Here is a 16,150-nt window from a genome sequence, read left to right on the forward strand (position 1 = left end):
ACATCTGCTGATACTGAGCATTTTCTAAAAATCTTTCTCAGTCTTTTAGATCATCCCTAATTGAGGTTAAATGTGTTTTCATAAGTTTACTTGTCTTTTGTCTTTACTTGGAAACAAACAGTTCATTTACATCCATTGCCTATTTTGAGGGTGGACATTTACATATTTTCTTACAGAATAGTAAAGGTTCTTTATATACCCATTGCAGCACCATCTATGGTAGTCTTTTCCTGCCAATTTAAATTGTTCTTTTTTTTCTTTTCACCTTTTGATCCCCTTGGCCCATTTCTCCTACCTGGCCTTCAATCCCTGCCTCTGACAGCCACCAGTTGGTTCTCTATATCTCCGAACTTGGTTTTTCTTTTTTTCCTTTTAGATTGTACATTTATCTGACTTACTTCCTTACGTATGATGCCCTCAGGGTCCTTCTATGTTGTCACAAATGGCAAGATTTCATTGTTGTTTATGGGTGAATAGTATTCCTTTTGTTGATGATTTCCTTTGCTTTGTAGAAGCTTTTCACTTTTTTAGTTTGATGTAGTCTTCCTTGTATATTTTTGCTTTGGTTGCTTTTGCTTTTGGTGTTTTATTCAAAAAGTCACAGCCAAGACCTGTGTCAAGGAGTTTACTGCCTATGTTTTATTTTAGGAGTTTTATGGTTTCAGGTCTTACATTCAAGTCTTTAATCCATTTTGAGTTAACTTTTTTATATGGTGTAAGAGAGGGTCCAGTTTCATTCTTTTGCATGTAGCTGTCCAGTTTTTCCAGCACCATTTATTAAAGAGACTGTCTTTCCCCCATTGTATATTCTTGACTCCTCTGTCATAAATTAATTGACCATATATGGGAGGGTTTATTTCTGGGCTCTCTATTCATTGATCTGTTTCCAGATCAATTCATTGATCTGTACTGTATTCATTGTATTCATTGATCTCTATTCACTGGTCACAGTCTGACCCGTGCCAGACTGTTTTGATTACTGTAGCTTTGTAATAAAGTTTGAAATCACCCCATACCCCTTTTTGAAGCACATTTCCATTGTATTTGGGGTATCTGAATTGTATTTGTAATTGGGGGATTATTTTTGGTATGAAGTTATGCAGTGGATAAAGACTGCCTCTGCAGACTGACTCTGGGGAGCAGATGTCATTCAGACACAGGCTTGAGAAAGTTATTCTGCACTTTCCCCAGTATCTCCTCTCATCTAAAACAGAACCTAGGCGAACTCAAGAAAGAAAAGACAGGTAGTGAAATAAGTAACATGGAATACAGTTGGTCCTCAGGTTTTCTGACGTGATCACGGTCTTGCATTCTTAGGGGCTTTGTGTGTTTTGCAGTACATTGTCCCCTTTGGTACACACAGTGATGGCAGAGGAAGGTAACTCAGAATTAACCTGGAAGGTGCACACCTGCCGCACTCAGAGGTCACGGCTTTCCACTTGACAGCTGGGTCAGTGAGTAGTCTGGCCTCTTAGCTTCCTAATCAGATCAGTAGCCTGGGGTTAAGTTACCATGTGTCCATCTTACCACTGTAGGCTGCCTCCCTGCCACTAATAGAGATTTTGAGGATCAAGGAACTAAGATCCTGCAAGCCTTACAGTGCAGTCAATAAATAAATAATAAATAAAACTTAACAAAAAAATCTATCCTCAGAGATACTGCAGGCTTGATTCCAGACCACTGCAGTAAAGCAAATATCATAAAAAGCGGGTCGCATCAATTTTTTGGTTTTCCAGGGCATATAAAGGTTACGTCTATACTACACTGTAGTCTATTAACTGTATAATAGCATTATGTCTTAAAAAAAAAATGGACATACCGTAATTAAATACTTTATCGGTAAAAAATGCTAACCATCATCTAACAACGCAGGACTGCTGCACATCTTCAATTTGTGAAAAAACACAGTATCTTTGAAGTGCAATAAAATAAGGTGTGCTTGCCTACAGAATTAGCCCTTTGTCATGCTCTGACCCTTTATTTCGGAGAAGGCAATGGCACCCCACTCCAGTACTCTTGCCTGGAAAATCCCATGGACGGAGGAGCCTGGTGGGCTGCAGTCCATGAGGTCGATAAGAGTCGGACACGACTGAGTGACTTCACCTTCACTTTTCACTTTCATGCGTTGGAGAAAGAAATGGCAACCCACTCCAGTGTTCTTGCCTTAAGAATCCCAGGGACTCGGGAGCCTAGTGGGCTGCTGTCTATGGGGTCACACAGAGTTGGACACAACTGAAGTGACTTACAGTACAGACTCTTTATTTAAGATGTATTCATTCACATCTCAGTCGAATTTGCCTTCTTTTTATACTTTTATTTACTTATTTACGTTTGGCTGTGCTGACTCTGTTGGTGTGCTTTCTCTAGTTGCAGTAGCAGGGGCTGTTCTTTAGTTGCAGTGCTCAGGCTTTTCATTGCAGTGGCTTCTGTGGTTGTGGAGCATGGGCTCTAGGGCATGGAGTATGGGCTTAACTGCTCCTCAGCATGCAGGATCTTCCTGGATCAGGGTTGAACCCATGTCTCCTGCATTGGCACAGAGACTTTTTTTTTTTTTTTAACTATAATACAATTTTATTTTTTTTTTAACTTTTTAATTTTATTTTATTTTTAAACTTTACAATATTGAATTGGTTTTGCCAAATATCGAAATGAATCCACCACAGGGCAGGGAGACTCTTTACCAATGAGCCACCAGGGACGCCCCCCAGTCAAATTCAGTAGATGCTTACACCTGATGTCACATAGTGAACATATGTTTTTAGCTGGATTATATCCTTCTGCCTATTCATTATTTCTACCTAGAAGTGTGTGTCCTTGGCTTCCCATGAGGATTCAGTGATGTAACATGCTTTCATTTAGAGTGTACATTATCTACAGCCAGGCTTTGACTCTGGGTAGCCACTGCCCAGCCAAACTTCCAGATTTCAGCAGTTAAATCTAATACCACAAAACAAAATGTAGGATGGCTCAGATTTATTAATATGCAAGGGAATGTTACCTACCCCAAAAGACACTAATGCAGACACAAGATGATTAAAAGGCATTTCTTTGATCAGATCACTTCGGCTGCCAGAGACTCAAACCATTTCAGCTTTTCTTTTCTCTTTCCATAGATGTAACTCCTTCATTGAAAATTCCTCCGCTCTCAAGAAGCCTCAGGCCAAACTGAAGAAAATGCACAATTTAGGACACAAAAACAGCAGCCCTCCCAAAGAGCCTCAGCCTAAAAGGGTGGAAGAGGTCTACAGGGCTTTAAAAAATGGACTTGAGTAAGAACATCAAACCTAATGATACATTGAAACCTTTTTCCTTTCTAAAATCCTCAGGAGGGTCAGAAAAGCTAGTCTTGTAAGATAATTTTAGAATGTCTATTTCTGTAGCATGATTGCACCATAATTGAGGAAACAGTAAATGAGTCCGAAAGATAAGAACTCTGTCTGGTTTCCATCATAGCCAAACATTGAAAGAGACCTGAAAAAGTAATATAGTTATATTTAACTCTGCTTTGGATTTCACTTCAACAATGGTAGACAGGCATATCTGTTCTAGAGACTGCTGAAGAAGGGTTCTAAAACCTTCCCAAGTATATTATAACAATGGTTTGTCCAGAATAAAACTTCCCTAGTGTGTGGTGAGATGCGTACAGTCAATGTCATGTGGAACTTCGTTGGGATTCCATGAGCCCAGACCCAAGACTGACTCCATAGTACGTACCCCTCCCTCTTCATTGGTTTTGCTTTCCTGCACTGCCAGCCTCATGGGGTTCTCCTTTTAGACCATCTGGATAATATCAGAGGCAACTGCTAGAGCTTTCAAAATGTGGAGAGTTTGGAAAAATGCAGAGCCTTTCCTTCACCAGCTCTGCACTCCACAGAGTAAGGTTCAGGCTCTCAATCCCCCTGTTCAGGTCATCATCAGCACTGATCCACTCAGTAGTCATGGAGTTCACGATCACATCTCTCTTATCTTTACAGTGAGTATCTGGAGGTTCACCAGACAGAGCTGGACAAGCTGACAACTCAGTTAAAAGATATGAGAAGAAACTCTCGCCTGGTAGGTACTAATCATTAAGATGTTAACGCAGTCGGGTTTTGGGGTGGGAGAGGAGGCGCTGCTAAGTAACTTATCTTACTGGATGAGCATAGGATGAGGAAGAAGCTTCAAGAAAAGCAGATTCAAAAGGCAGAGTACCATCTGCTTCCAGATGTGTATTTTAATGCTTTATTCTTAATATGTTCCAGTATTTTCCAAGCATATTTATGCAGACAAACTTTGTAATCAGGAAAAAAAAAAACTTAAAAATAAATTCCCTATACCCCTCCTCCCAAGTAATATAAGGAACTGAAAAGTTGGGATTTTCCTCTGGGAGATAGTGATGCACAGGGAAGCCTGGCATGCTGCAGTTCATGGGGTCACAAAGAGTCGGACACAACTTAGCCACTGAACAGCACCACCACCATATTTTTAGTGTTGGAATTTGGAGCCCAGAACTTTTATCTCCAGTTTTTAAAAAGTAATAGGTGAGTGATATCAGAAAGGGGAAGGAAGCTCAAGAGGCCATTGTTAGGAGAAATCAGAGGAGTCCTTGAGCCATTTCAACTGCACATGGTATTGTTGGAGATTCTTACAAGTTTCCTCTATTCTGAATCTGTGAGGGCTTCTCTGCTTGAAGAGGTGTTTCTAATGATTTTAAATGATTCTGTTAAGTCCTAAATGATATGCCTTAATGTTCCAAGGCATCAGAAAGCCCGGGAAAAGTCTACATACACAAGGTTCAGATATACATGAATAGCTGTTATCTTTTTTAAAAGATGTGCTAAAATGTATATTTTTGTCCTGAAAAGCCTGAAATATGCAGGCTTAGGGACTTCCCTAGTGGCTCAGTTGGTGAAGAATCTGCATGCAGTGCAGGAGACCCAGGTTCGATCCCTGAGTTGGGAAGATCCTTTGGAGAAGGAAATGGCAGCCCACTCCAGTAGTCTTGCCTGGAGAGTTGCCTGGAGAAATCCATGGACAGAGAGGCTGGGTAGGGGTTAAATTCTTCACAGAAAGTTGAGGTTTTATATTCTAATGATATTAAAGGATAAAGTGCTCCCATTTATGTGGAACTCACTGTGGAGTGGCCTTCAGAGCTTTTGAGTGTCCTTGACAGTCCTCAGCGGCAACAAATGTTCCTCTTTGGAGAACAATGGTGTGTGGATGGACGCTTCCAGCGGGACTAAGTGTTCCAAAAAACCCTTCTGATGGGGGCTGTGGGCTTAGTGTACTGATGCTCCTGTGATATGGTGACCCAGGAATAAACATGCTTTAAAGACAATTTGTGGAAAGCCTGTCACCGCTCTCAAGGACTCTTCTTAAATATCAATTTTTATGTGTTTAAACAGGAAGGCAAGTCTTTTTTAACACATATATCACTGCTATTTTTCATGTTAACATTAAAAAAATTTTTTTAAGTGAAGATGAATTTCTGTGCCCCTCACTATGTAAAAGAGAGGAGAGCTCAAAGCAAGTGAACATTTTACAGCTCCCAGGGGGAGCAAGGACTGGGCAGGGTGCTGGAGACACAGAGTATAAATAAATACTAGCTCTTAAAAATATTCTTAGTGGTATTTAAAATAACCCAGATTTTTGCTCTTTTAAAGCAAATGTAAAAAGTCCAACAGAACATTTTGGGGTTGATCATTATTTCACTGATAACGCAGAAATGTAGACGAAATCCTTCGATTCATGTCAGTAACGGTTTTGAGGGAACTATGTTTTAACCCGGATACTCTTTTCTTTTTTTTTTTAATTTTAGGGTGTGCTGTATGACCTAGACAAAGTAAGTTATTGTTCTGTGTTCAGGGCATTGCTGGGGGGGAAGAAACCCTTCATCTTTGAGAAGTCAGCAATCTCCTCTTAGGTCCAGCTAAGGTCCTAGAGAAAGAGTTCATGCTTTTATCTAATGAGAATGATGTAAGTACTATGATCTACAGACTCAATAATGTGTTTAAGGTCACTTTTGTAAAAATGCCACCTGGTTTCAGGGTTTCTCAGTGTGCTACTAAGTTTAAGAATTTTCCAAGTGTTTAAAGGTCCATACCTGTATTCTCTCTAAACGGGAACTATCATATTTCATCAAATGGAAGAAATCTTTGATTGGAAAATACATCATTATCTTATGTGCCACTAAGAAAAAGAGTGATTCCAGTTAAACTGTGACACATTTCTTTCTTTTCACTTAAAAAGTGTACTTTACATTTAGTGACGAACTCTTATATGTACATATTTTTTAAAGTTATATGCAATGTTGTCTCTTTCCATGCCTTTCTGTATATTTGAGACCTTTGATGCTGAATCCTAGTATAATCTGTTTGCAAATATTTTAAAGGGTAATTAAATTTAATATTTATAACTCAAATGGAAGAGGTGACACATAACTAACTATGATTATCTTGAGGCAGGCACAGACTGCAGCAGTTGTAAAATGCACCCTAGTTTCAGAAACATTAAAATGGGGGTGAGTTCATCTTTGAACTGATAAAATGTCATTATGAAGGAATTTAAGTATACTCCAATATGATACTGTCCTGCCAGAAATCCAGGAAATTCAATTTCTTTGGCCTCCCTTGATGTTAAACATAAGGATTCTAAAAGCTAGCTCAAGTTCATCTTTCAGCGTGTGTATTCAGTATTTTTAAAAAATACTAAGTTGATACTAGAGAATCTTTTAAAGTAGTAACAGAGATAGGAAGAAAGGGGAAATAGTTAACAATTTCTGGCATTTTTGAGTATGAGATAATAAAGATAGCCACACAGGACTTCCCTGGTGGCTCAGTGATAAAGAATCCACCTGCCAATGCGGGGGACACAAGTTCCATCCCTGGGATCCCTGGTCCAGAAACACCCCACATGCGGTGGAGCAACTAAGCCTGTGCAGCACATTGAGCCTGTGCTCTAAAGCCTGGGAACTGCAACTCCTGAAGTCTGAGCACCCTAGAGCCCATGCTCTGCAGCGAGAAGCCACCGCAAGGAGAAGCCCGTGCCCCACGACTAGAGAATAGCCCCCACTTGGTGCAACCAGGGGAAAGTCCCGGCAGCAGCAAAGACCAGCACAGCCAAAAATAAATGAAGTTGTAAAGTTAAAATCTTCAATAAATAGCTACACGTGTCTAATCAGTGAAACTGTAAATGTCTGTACTGTTTCAAACTTCTTCTTCTAATTCCAGCAAATTAAAACGATCGAAAGATACATGAGACGCCTGGAGTTTCACATCAGTAAGGTAATTGACATTCCTCTTGTCTTTGCCTGTTTTTCAGTTCTCGGTCACTAATCAGTATACCTTTGGCCTGAACGTAGCATCTAGTCCATGGAGAATTTCTTATCCAATTGATTCCTAGCCTGATTAGCAGTTAAATCCTCTAACAGGCAGTACAGTTGGAGGAAAAAAATAAGAATGGAGAGCCTGATGAACTAGCACATTTTTTACTCTGCTTCAGTTCAGCAGATATTTAGTAAGTGTTTCCTGTGCAGTGTGCCCAGTGACTAGTGTAGAATACAGCTTCAGTGTGGTCTGGTCAGAGATAAGATTGCACCAGACTGACCCTACAAAAATCTTCACACTTGCTTAACTTTACACTTGCGTCCCACATATAACGGTTCTGTATCCTTCCTTGATAAAGAAGGAACCCCCATAATCTTCTTTATCAAGGCCTTTAAAATACTTAACCACAGCTGTAGTATAGCTCCCTCAATCCTTCTCATGCTTACTTAAGTTTCTTCCACCCTTCTTCACATGGCTTGGTTTCCAAGTTCCTTTTCATCCTCACTGCTTCCCTCTGTGTACTCCAGTTTGTCAGGGTCCCTGATATCCAGCCCTGAATCCTACAAATAGTTGACTGATGGTCCCACCACCCTAGCATGGAGTGGGACTATCTGCCGTCATTCTGGACACTGTCGGCAGTATTGGCATAACCTAGAAACAATTTCCGTTTGAGAGCAGCTGAATCACACTATCAGCAATTCCTGTTCTCATCTTCACCCATCAGAGGCACCCACTCATCTTCCAAGTGTGGAGACTGGAGGTTTTAGCTGTTCTCTCTACTAGGAGTCAGAAGTCTCAGGTTCACTTCCATCTCTGCACATACTCCCTGGGCTGTATCATCCAGGTGGACCTTGACTTCCCACTCTGTGTAGTGAGCCTGGAGTTGCAAGTAGTCAATCTAGATGATCCTAAGAATCCTTTCCAGTTTAGAATTCTGTGATGATTTATATGTCTGTAAACGTTTATATGATACTGCCTTTGTACATTCCTACTTTGAAAGATATTTATTACCTTGGTAAATCTGAAATTGCTCCTATTTCTGTTCAACTCAATAAGTAAAACAATGACATCCATTAGAAGATATTTATGTGGCAGGTGAGCTTTGAAATTACTCTGTTTAGTTGGGAAAATAGCAAGAAAACAGAATTAGTATTAGGAAAAAGTGTGTTTATCCATCTCATATCCATCATTGTAAGATATAACAATCTTAGTGGTTATTAAAGGTTAGTAACCCCCTATCTGTGGCATCTTATGCATGGATGCCTAACAAATCCTAACAAGTTATATTTTATTGACTCCATTTATTTGATGAGAGCCACTGCTAACTTACAGGACTTCCCTGTAGCTCAAACGGTAAAGAATCCGCCTGCAGTGCAGGAGACCAGGGTTTGATCCCTAGGTTGGGAAGATCCTCTGGAGAAAGGGATGGCAGTCCACTCCAGTATTCTTGCCTGGAGAATCTCATGGACAGAGGAGCCTGGCAGGCTACAGTCTGTGGGGTCGCAAAGAGTCAGACACAACTGAGTGACTAACACACACACACACACACACACACACTGCTAACTTATAGGTAAGACAAATTCTTGTCTGCAGCTTCTGCTTAGGTGAGTGCAACCACCTAAATCCACCAACCCCAAAGAAAACTAAACCCCTGCTTAGTTATCCTTTATGTGAAAGGTTAACTCCATTTGTCTAGGATAGACTAATATTTAAATGACAATAAATATGTATAACTGAATCACTTCGCTGTACACCTGAAACTAACATTGTTAGTCAATGATACTCCAATATAAAAAAAAATTAAAAATAAAAATATTTTTAAAATAAATGAAAACAAGAATAAACTATTCTTTAAATGTAAAGTAGTATACTAATCATTAGGGCTATACCAGTGGTCCAGTGAGCAGTTTCCTTATGGAGAGGATTACAGTCTCAGCGACTTTGGGAAAGAGGCTGAAGGGTCAGTCCCCCAGGAGGCCACACAGATGAGGCAGCCAGGCCTGCACTAGAAGAGATATCAGCTCCTGTGTTTCTAAGTCTCCAGGGGACCAGCCACATCAGACAATCTGCACCGTTTATTTAAATTCTCAAACTCCTCACCCATTGCTAAGCTACTAAATCAGCATCTCAGAGTGAGGCCTGGGCATCAACATTTTAACAAGCTCACCAAGTGAGTCTTGGTTTGAATGTATGGAAACCACCCTCAGTGCCACTCACCAGCCAAAGGGTCTTATCAGCAGATATGCCACCATCCCTTGGGTCCTATACCTCCCTCTTATTCAGGGACAATTCCACCAACCCCAAAGATGAAAGACTGTTGTTCCTTCCAGAGTTTTGACGATTCCTCTCAGAAAAATGGGGTGAATTGTCGAAGAGCAGCAAAGAATCCTTTAACCAGGAGAATCATCTTCAGTCTCTTAACATTCATGTACTCGGCTAAGCATCACTGACATCTGTATAGAGAGAGCCACTATGGAAAATTATACCATTAACAGGTAGTAGTAGTAATGCTTTTTAGTGATCAGCCAAAAGTTTGCCTTCAGGATAAAAGGGGAATCTTAAATGCTGAAATCCATCATATTCATCTCCACCTCCTTCTGAATCCACAGCTATAGCCTCCTTTTAGATAGAACAAAGTTTGTACGGAAATGAAAAATTCAAGTAGTCCTAGGTAGATAACTGCCTCCCAGAACATAGAATATTTAGTGATATCATGCTTTTTAATCTGCATGAAAATTCCTGTAGTTAACTGAGGTTGGTGTATTGATAACTGAAAATATTACAAGAGACTGTAGAGATAAATATCTGGAATAACTTGAGGTTTTCTCAGTGTAGGCACTGTTGACACTTGGGGATAATTCTTTGCTGTAGGGGGCTGTCCTCTGTGATGTTTAGCAGCATCCCTGGCCTCTACCCACTAGATGCTAGCAGCACCTCCCAGATGTGACATTGGAAAATGTCTCCAGATGTTGCCAGATGTCCCTTGACTATCACAATCACGCTGGATCGATTGAGAATTACTGCCTGAGAAGTATCAAGTGACTGTCAGGCTTATCTAATGAGTATGATCAATAACCACTTGCAAAGAGTATATTATTATTTAGAAGCCTAAGCGTAGAGGTATTGCAGAGAAAAGTTCATTTCCATTCTTCCCATTTATGTTTTTAATTGTGGTATAATTTACATGCCAAAGATGTCACAGTTCTTATGTTCTGTTTGATAAGTTTTGACAATCATGCTTCACTCTAATTTTAAGAATAACTTGCCATTGTTTTCTGTCTTTTGTTGAGCCACATCTTTACAAAAATCATTTTTGATAAATAGTTTCACGTTCTTTTGAAAAAGAATTCTAAATCTGGATGTGTGACTATCACTGGCGACACTCTTAAAAAAGTGATAAGAGCCCAGTAAATGCAAGGTGTTCACATCAGTGTGATACTGTACACACTCTTCCAGTGTTTGTTCCTCGTGTAAAAGACTCCTGTCCTCATTATCTAAACCTTATCTCACGCCGTCCACCAGTGTTAAGTTCATTTTCATTCCATGCCGTTTGAAAAGAAAGCTCAGAGTAAAATCTGGTTTGAAATAGAAAATGGATCTGAGTGGCTGAAACAAAAATGATGGGTCTGTCTAGAAAGGATGGCACTTCTACAAGAGTCTCCTTTTGAGTTCAGAAACATAAAGTATCTTGAACTCTTAGCAATGGCCTGTGTCACTTCCTTCAAGTGGGATAAATATTGATCGTGTTCTTGTTTTGTTTTGATTCTGGCAGGTAGATGAACTCTATGAAGCTTATTGTATCCAAAGACGCCTCCAAGATGGTGCCAGTAAAATGAAGCAAGCCTTTGCAACGTCACCTGCCAGCAAAGCTGCCCGCGAAAGCCTGGCAGAGATCAACCGGAGCTACAAAGAATACACAGAGGTATGTGCCAGCCTGCTCGGCTGCTGAACTCCACCTGGCCTGACCTGAATTGAATTGTCAGGAACCACAGGGCTGCCCAGGTGGTGCTCGTGGTAACGAACCCACCTGCCAATGCAGGAGATGTGAGAGACACACGTTCCATCCCTGGGTTGGGAAGATCCCATGGAGGAGGGCATGGCAACCCACTCCAGTATTCTTGCCTGGAGAATCCCATGGACAGAGGAGCCTGGCCGGCTACAGTCCATAGGGTCGCAAAAAGTCGGACATGACTGAAGCGACTAAGCACACAAACATCCCGAGAACCAGGCACCCTGCAAGCTCATTCTACTCTTTAGAGAGAGAAGTTTTGCTGTTTGCATGTCTTGCATTTTCTTGAGGCCATCAGTGCAGTTTTTTAAAATGTCTCTTGGGTGGTATCATTCGTGGTATTTTGATTCAGCACCTTCTATAAACTCCAGAGCAAGTTACTTTCTTGGTCTGTGAGCTTCACCTGTCAGGCACGCCCCTCCTGGTGTCATTGTAATAGGCGTGTTCACGGGCATGCAAATCCACAGGATTTTAAATGCTATGAAGCCGTTCACAGGACAAATGTCCTACTTCTTTATGTGTACCTTCTATGCACAAGTAGATTACAAAGGCATGTTAAAAATGTCAGCAAACAAATGAGCCACAAATGTGCTGGTTCTTCTCATTGAAATGCACTTCCAGATTCTCTAGCTTTATCCCTGCAAACTGAACAGACCTTGTGGTTAAGATGGCCACCCTGGATGTTGGGTTCACTAACCTCCTGCCTATGATTATTTTATTGTAAGAAATTTCCGTTCTATTGTAAAGGAGGGAAGAAAAAGAGTCATGAACAGAAGCACGCTTTCCTGCTTTCTGATGGTCTCTGGGGCCCAGACATACAACACAGAGAGGTCTTCGCTCCTCCAGGGGTCACCTGATAGCAGTGTCTGAGATGAAATGACTGAATTATTAAAACCTTCTCACTGTCCCATGTGTCTTTGTCCAGAGATCCAATGTCATGAATGAAGTCATCAGCCTGATGAGGGTCTACTGGACAGTTCCCGGTGTGAGCATCTGTCTCAGCCCTTGGACAGGAGGGACGTTTTAGATGACTTGCCGCAGGATCATTTCCTGTGTAACCCTCCAGCCCTGCCTCTTGTCTGAACCAACTTTGTCTTTTTTCATGGCTTAAAGCAGGGCTTCTTCACCTAAGTTCCCTTTTCGGGAGAATGCTTTTTTGAATGCATGAAATAAAGCCCATAGGAATTCAAAGGAAACAAATAATATTGAAATATAGTTAATTCAGTATTGTCAGCACAGTGATCAAAATATTTTTGAAACCAAATGTGTAGTACAGTACAAGACTGCTGCTTTATGAACACATCAAACTATAAGATTTAGCAACGGCTCCAATAACTATTGAAATTTCCAAGTATTGAAATGATTTCTCAAGATGCCTGCAACAATTGATGTGACATGAATGTAGACTTTTACTAGGTGCCAGTCGTACGGCTGTGGCTTGTTTTCTCCATTCATGATATACAGACATACTAGATTTCAGTTAGAGGTTAGTGGAAATAGCAACGTGACTTTTTCTTTTTTCCCCCATCCAAGTTGATGGAGCACAGGCTAAGACTCTCTGGCTTAGAAGCAGCCCTAGTTCAGGACACCTCATTTCCACACATCTCTGAAGTCAAAAGAGCAGTTGCCAGTGAGAGTGGCCATTCTCAGTACACACGCTGAAGACAGAGCAGCAGCCTGTGCCTGTCCCAAAACTTTTGTAGGGTGTTTCAGAAACACCCACCCATGGAACCCTGCTCAGTGTTATGTGCCAGCCTGGATGGGAAGGGAGTTCGGGAGACAGTGGATACTTGTATGTGTATGGCTGAATCCCTTTGCTGTCTACCTGAAGCTATCACTATTATTGTTAGTTGGTTATACCCCAGTATAAAATAAAAAGCTCTAAGAAAAAAAAAAAAGAAATAACCGCCCCTGGTCAGGTGCCAAGACACGACATCATATTGGCTCACAAATTCAAGGTTGTTGTGTAGTATAATTTCAGCAAGAGGAGAAGGAAGGCCAGGACATCGGTAGCGTCCTACCTCACCTGACATCAGGTGGATTTGTGTCTTCACATAACCACAAAAAACAGGGATTTTATCACAAAGAGGGTTTAGGAATTGATGGTTCTGGGAGCCTTTTGCAATGGCCGCAGTGTTCATCCAGGGCTGCCTAGGGGAGACAGAAGACAATTCTGACTGTGGGTGTCCTCAACTGTTAAACTAGCTGTCCCCTGCCCCCACCAAGTTTCCTAAAGACTCTGGTCACAGTACTGACATGTATGATAACATCGTTGATAGATTTCTAGAAACAGTAATCCATTCCTTCCCAGAGACACCCAGTGCTCAGAGGAAGAAAATTGGTTTACAAAACTGAGACTTTGTTTTCAAAACTTTCCAGCTGCACAGAGTTCAACCTCAGGAAGTTTTCCCCAGCTTTGCTGAGCTATTTGAGGTACTGACGTCTAAGAGTCAGAACCCCTAGCTTGCAAGTCAATCCTGAAGCCCTCTGCAAACAAAATCCAAATGGAAGCAACCCCTCAGCCAGGATGGGAGGGGAGTTTGGGGGAGAACGAATACATGTGTATGTATGGCTGAATCCCTTCACTGGCCACCTAAAACTCTCACAACATTGTTAATCGGCTGTACCCCAATACAAAATAAAAAGTTTTTTAAAAAAGATAGCATATGGAAGCAGCCCCTGTCCATGCTCATTGATCTGCCCAGACCACAGGCCCGAGCCCCCAAAATGTGATGGGGGAGGAGCCTGCAGATGCTGCCCCAGGGTGTCTGTGTGGGGCAGGGGGGCGGGGGGCACACGCAGGAGGCTGGCACAGGGCTTTCTGCTTAGAACATCAGAGGTGACGGCTGTGTGCTGTGCTTAGCCGCTCTATCGTGTCCGAGTCTTTGCAACCCCATGGACTATAGCCCAGCAGGCTCTTCTGTCCATGGGATTCTCCAGGCAAGAATACTCGAGTGAGTTGCCATGCTGTTCTCCCAGGGATCTTCCAACCCAGGGATCAAACCCAGGTCACCTGCATTGCAGGCAGATTCTTTACCGTCTGAGCCACTAGGGAAGCCCAAGAATACTGGAGTGGGTAGCCTATCCCTTCTCCAGCAGATCTTCCCGACCCAGGAATTGAACCGGGGTCTCCTGCATTGCAGGTGGATTCTTTACCAGCTGAGCTACCACCCGAAGCTTAAACTGGCCACTGCAGGAGGGCCTCCATGGGGGCAGCCCCTGGCCACAGCGCTTTTCTCTTGATTTCTAACTGTAGCTGCTCTGTTATTTAGGTCCTCAGACACTGAGGAAGTAGGCTGGGTGGTTAGACATCTAACCACAGGCAGAGATGGTGTCGCTCCTTTGTCTCCACTGTTCCCTCAACATTAGATGAGGAGAGGACGTTTGTCAAACCCAAGAATCATTTTGGGGGCCTCCTGGCACGGCAGCAGGAATCCTGCCTCACTCGCTTGGAGTACAGTTGAACTTCTCAGCTCTTTTGACTCCAAATTATTGTAAAGAAAATTTTCAAACCTACAGAAAACTAAAGACTAGTATGTCGACCGTCATTACTTTATTTAGACTTACCAGTTGCTAATGTTTTGCCATATTTGCTTTCCTTCTCTTGCATATGCTCCATTTTTTTCCCTTTTTACTAAGTCATTCGATAGTAAGTGGTAAATAATGTGACATTTCACCCCATAAATATTTTAGCACGGATGCTTTAATGAGAACCTGTGTAACACATGTTATCTTTGCATAACCACACACCATTATCACAACTAAGAATATTAATTACCAGTCACTGAATAGAATGATCTAACATCCTGTACATTTTCAGATTTCTCTTATTTGGTCCAATAATGTCTTTCATAACTCTTTTACTTTATTTACTTTCAAATCATGATGGAATCAGAGTTAACACATTACATTTGGTTGTTATGTCTCTTTAATCTCTTTTAACTAGAATTTCTATCCCATAGTACTACTGCCTTTTTATATAATCCAGGCCAGTTCTTTTAGAATCTTGCACATTCCAGATCTATCTGACTGTTTATAAGTTAACTTGGTCTCCTGTGCTCTAAATTTCCCACACACTAGAAGGCTCATTTAGGCTTAGGTAAAACATTTGGTCAAGATTGCTCCATGAGCAGGGTCATGTAACTCATTGCAAACAGGTAAATGCCTCCGGTTTGAGCAGTGGTTGTCCACCCCTGTGAGAACATGGTGTGGTTTGAGAGAAGCTTAGTTCTAACGCTGGTCCCCTGTGTTCTTTCTAGAACATGTGCGCCATTGAAGCGGAGCTGGAGAAGCAGCTGGGGGAGTTCTCCATCAAGATGAAAGGTATCCTCCCCCCTGTTTAGAGAGGCAGGCATCAGCTCTGTAGAGCTCCTCCAAGTGTCACATCACACACTCTATTGTCCTCGCAAAGATTCTAGGCCACCCTCTCTCAGCCCTCCCCACTTAATTTATTGATGCTCCAGAACCTTCATCCTGAGCCTTGCCTACACACTTTAATATTTACTATAACAAGATCTCAAACATACACAAACATGGAGAGAATATTACAAGGAACCCCCATTGACCCATCACCTCGATTTAATAATTGGCAAGGTTTTGCCGCCTTTGCTTCATCTGCTTCTTTGTCTTTGTTTTTCCTTTGATGAAATAAAACTCATATGTGGGAGTCTCCCCCTGTAGACTGCAATATGCCTCTCTTAAAGAACAGGGACATCTTGGGACCTCTCTGGTGGTCCAGTGGCTGGGACTCTGCGCTCTCAGCGCCGAGGGCCCAGGTTCAATCCCTGCTCAGGGAACTAAGATCCCACAAGCTGCGTGGTGCTGTCGGGGGGAAAAA

The 16,150-nt window shown here is 41.8% G+C and overlaps 1 protein-coding gene across 7 annotated transcripts in view; it reads left to right on the top strand.

The window, feature by feature from the left end:
• The window catches only part of RIPOR2 (RHO family interacting cell polarization regulator 2), a 211,704-nt gene that overhangs the window by 161,057 nt on the left and 34,497 nt on the right, over positions 1 to 16,150 (top strand). For all 7 annotated transcript variants that reach the window (XM_070778306.1, XM_019985976.2, XM_019985970.2 and 4 more), the window contains exons 3-8: positions 3,114 to 3,269; positions 3,975 to 4,053; positions 5,798 to 5,821; positions 7,209 to 7,262; positions 11,077 to 11,226; positions 15,573 to 15,636. In XM_070778306.1, coding sequence (XP_070634407.1) covers positions 3,114 to 3,269; positions 3,975 to 4,053; positions 5,798 to 5,821; positions 7,209 to 7,262; positions 11,077 to 11,226; positions 15,573 to 15,636 — 527 coding nt within the window. The remainder of the gene's footprint in view (positions 1 to 3,113; positions 3,270 to 3,974; positions 4,054 to 5,797; positions 5,822 to 7,208; positions 7,263 to 11,076; positions 11,227 to 15,572; positions 15,637 to 16,150) is intronic.

The sequence above is a fragment of the Bos indicus genome, chromosome 23 (assembly GCF_029378745.1).
Source record: "Bos indicus isolate NIAB-ARS_2022 breed Sahiwal x Tharparkar chromosome 23, NIAB-ARS_B.indTharparkar_mat_pri_1.0, whole genome shotgun sequence".
NCBI lineage: Eukaryota > Metazoa > Chordata > Mammalia > Artiodactyla > Bovidae > Bos > Bos indicus.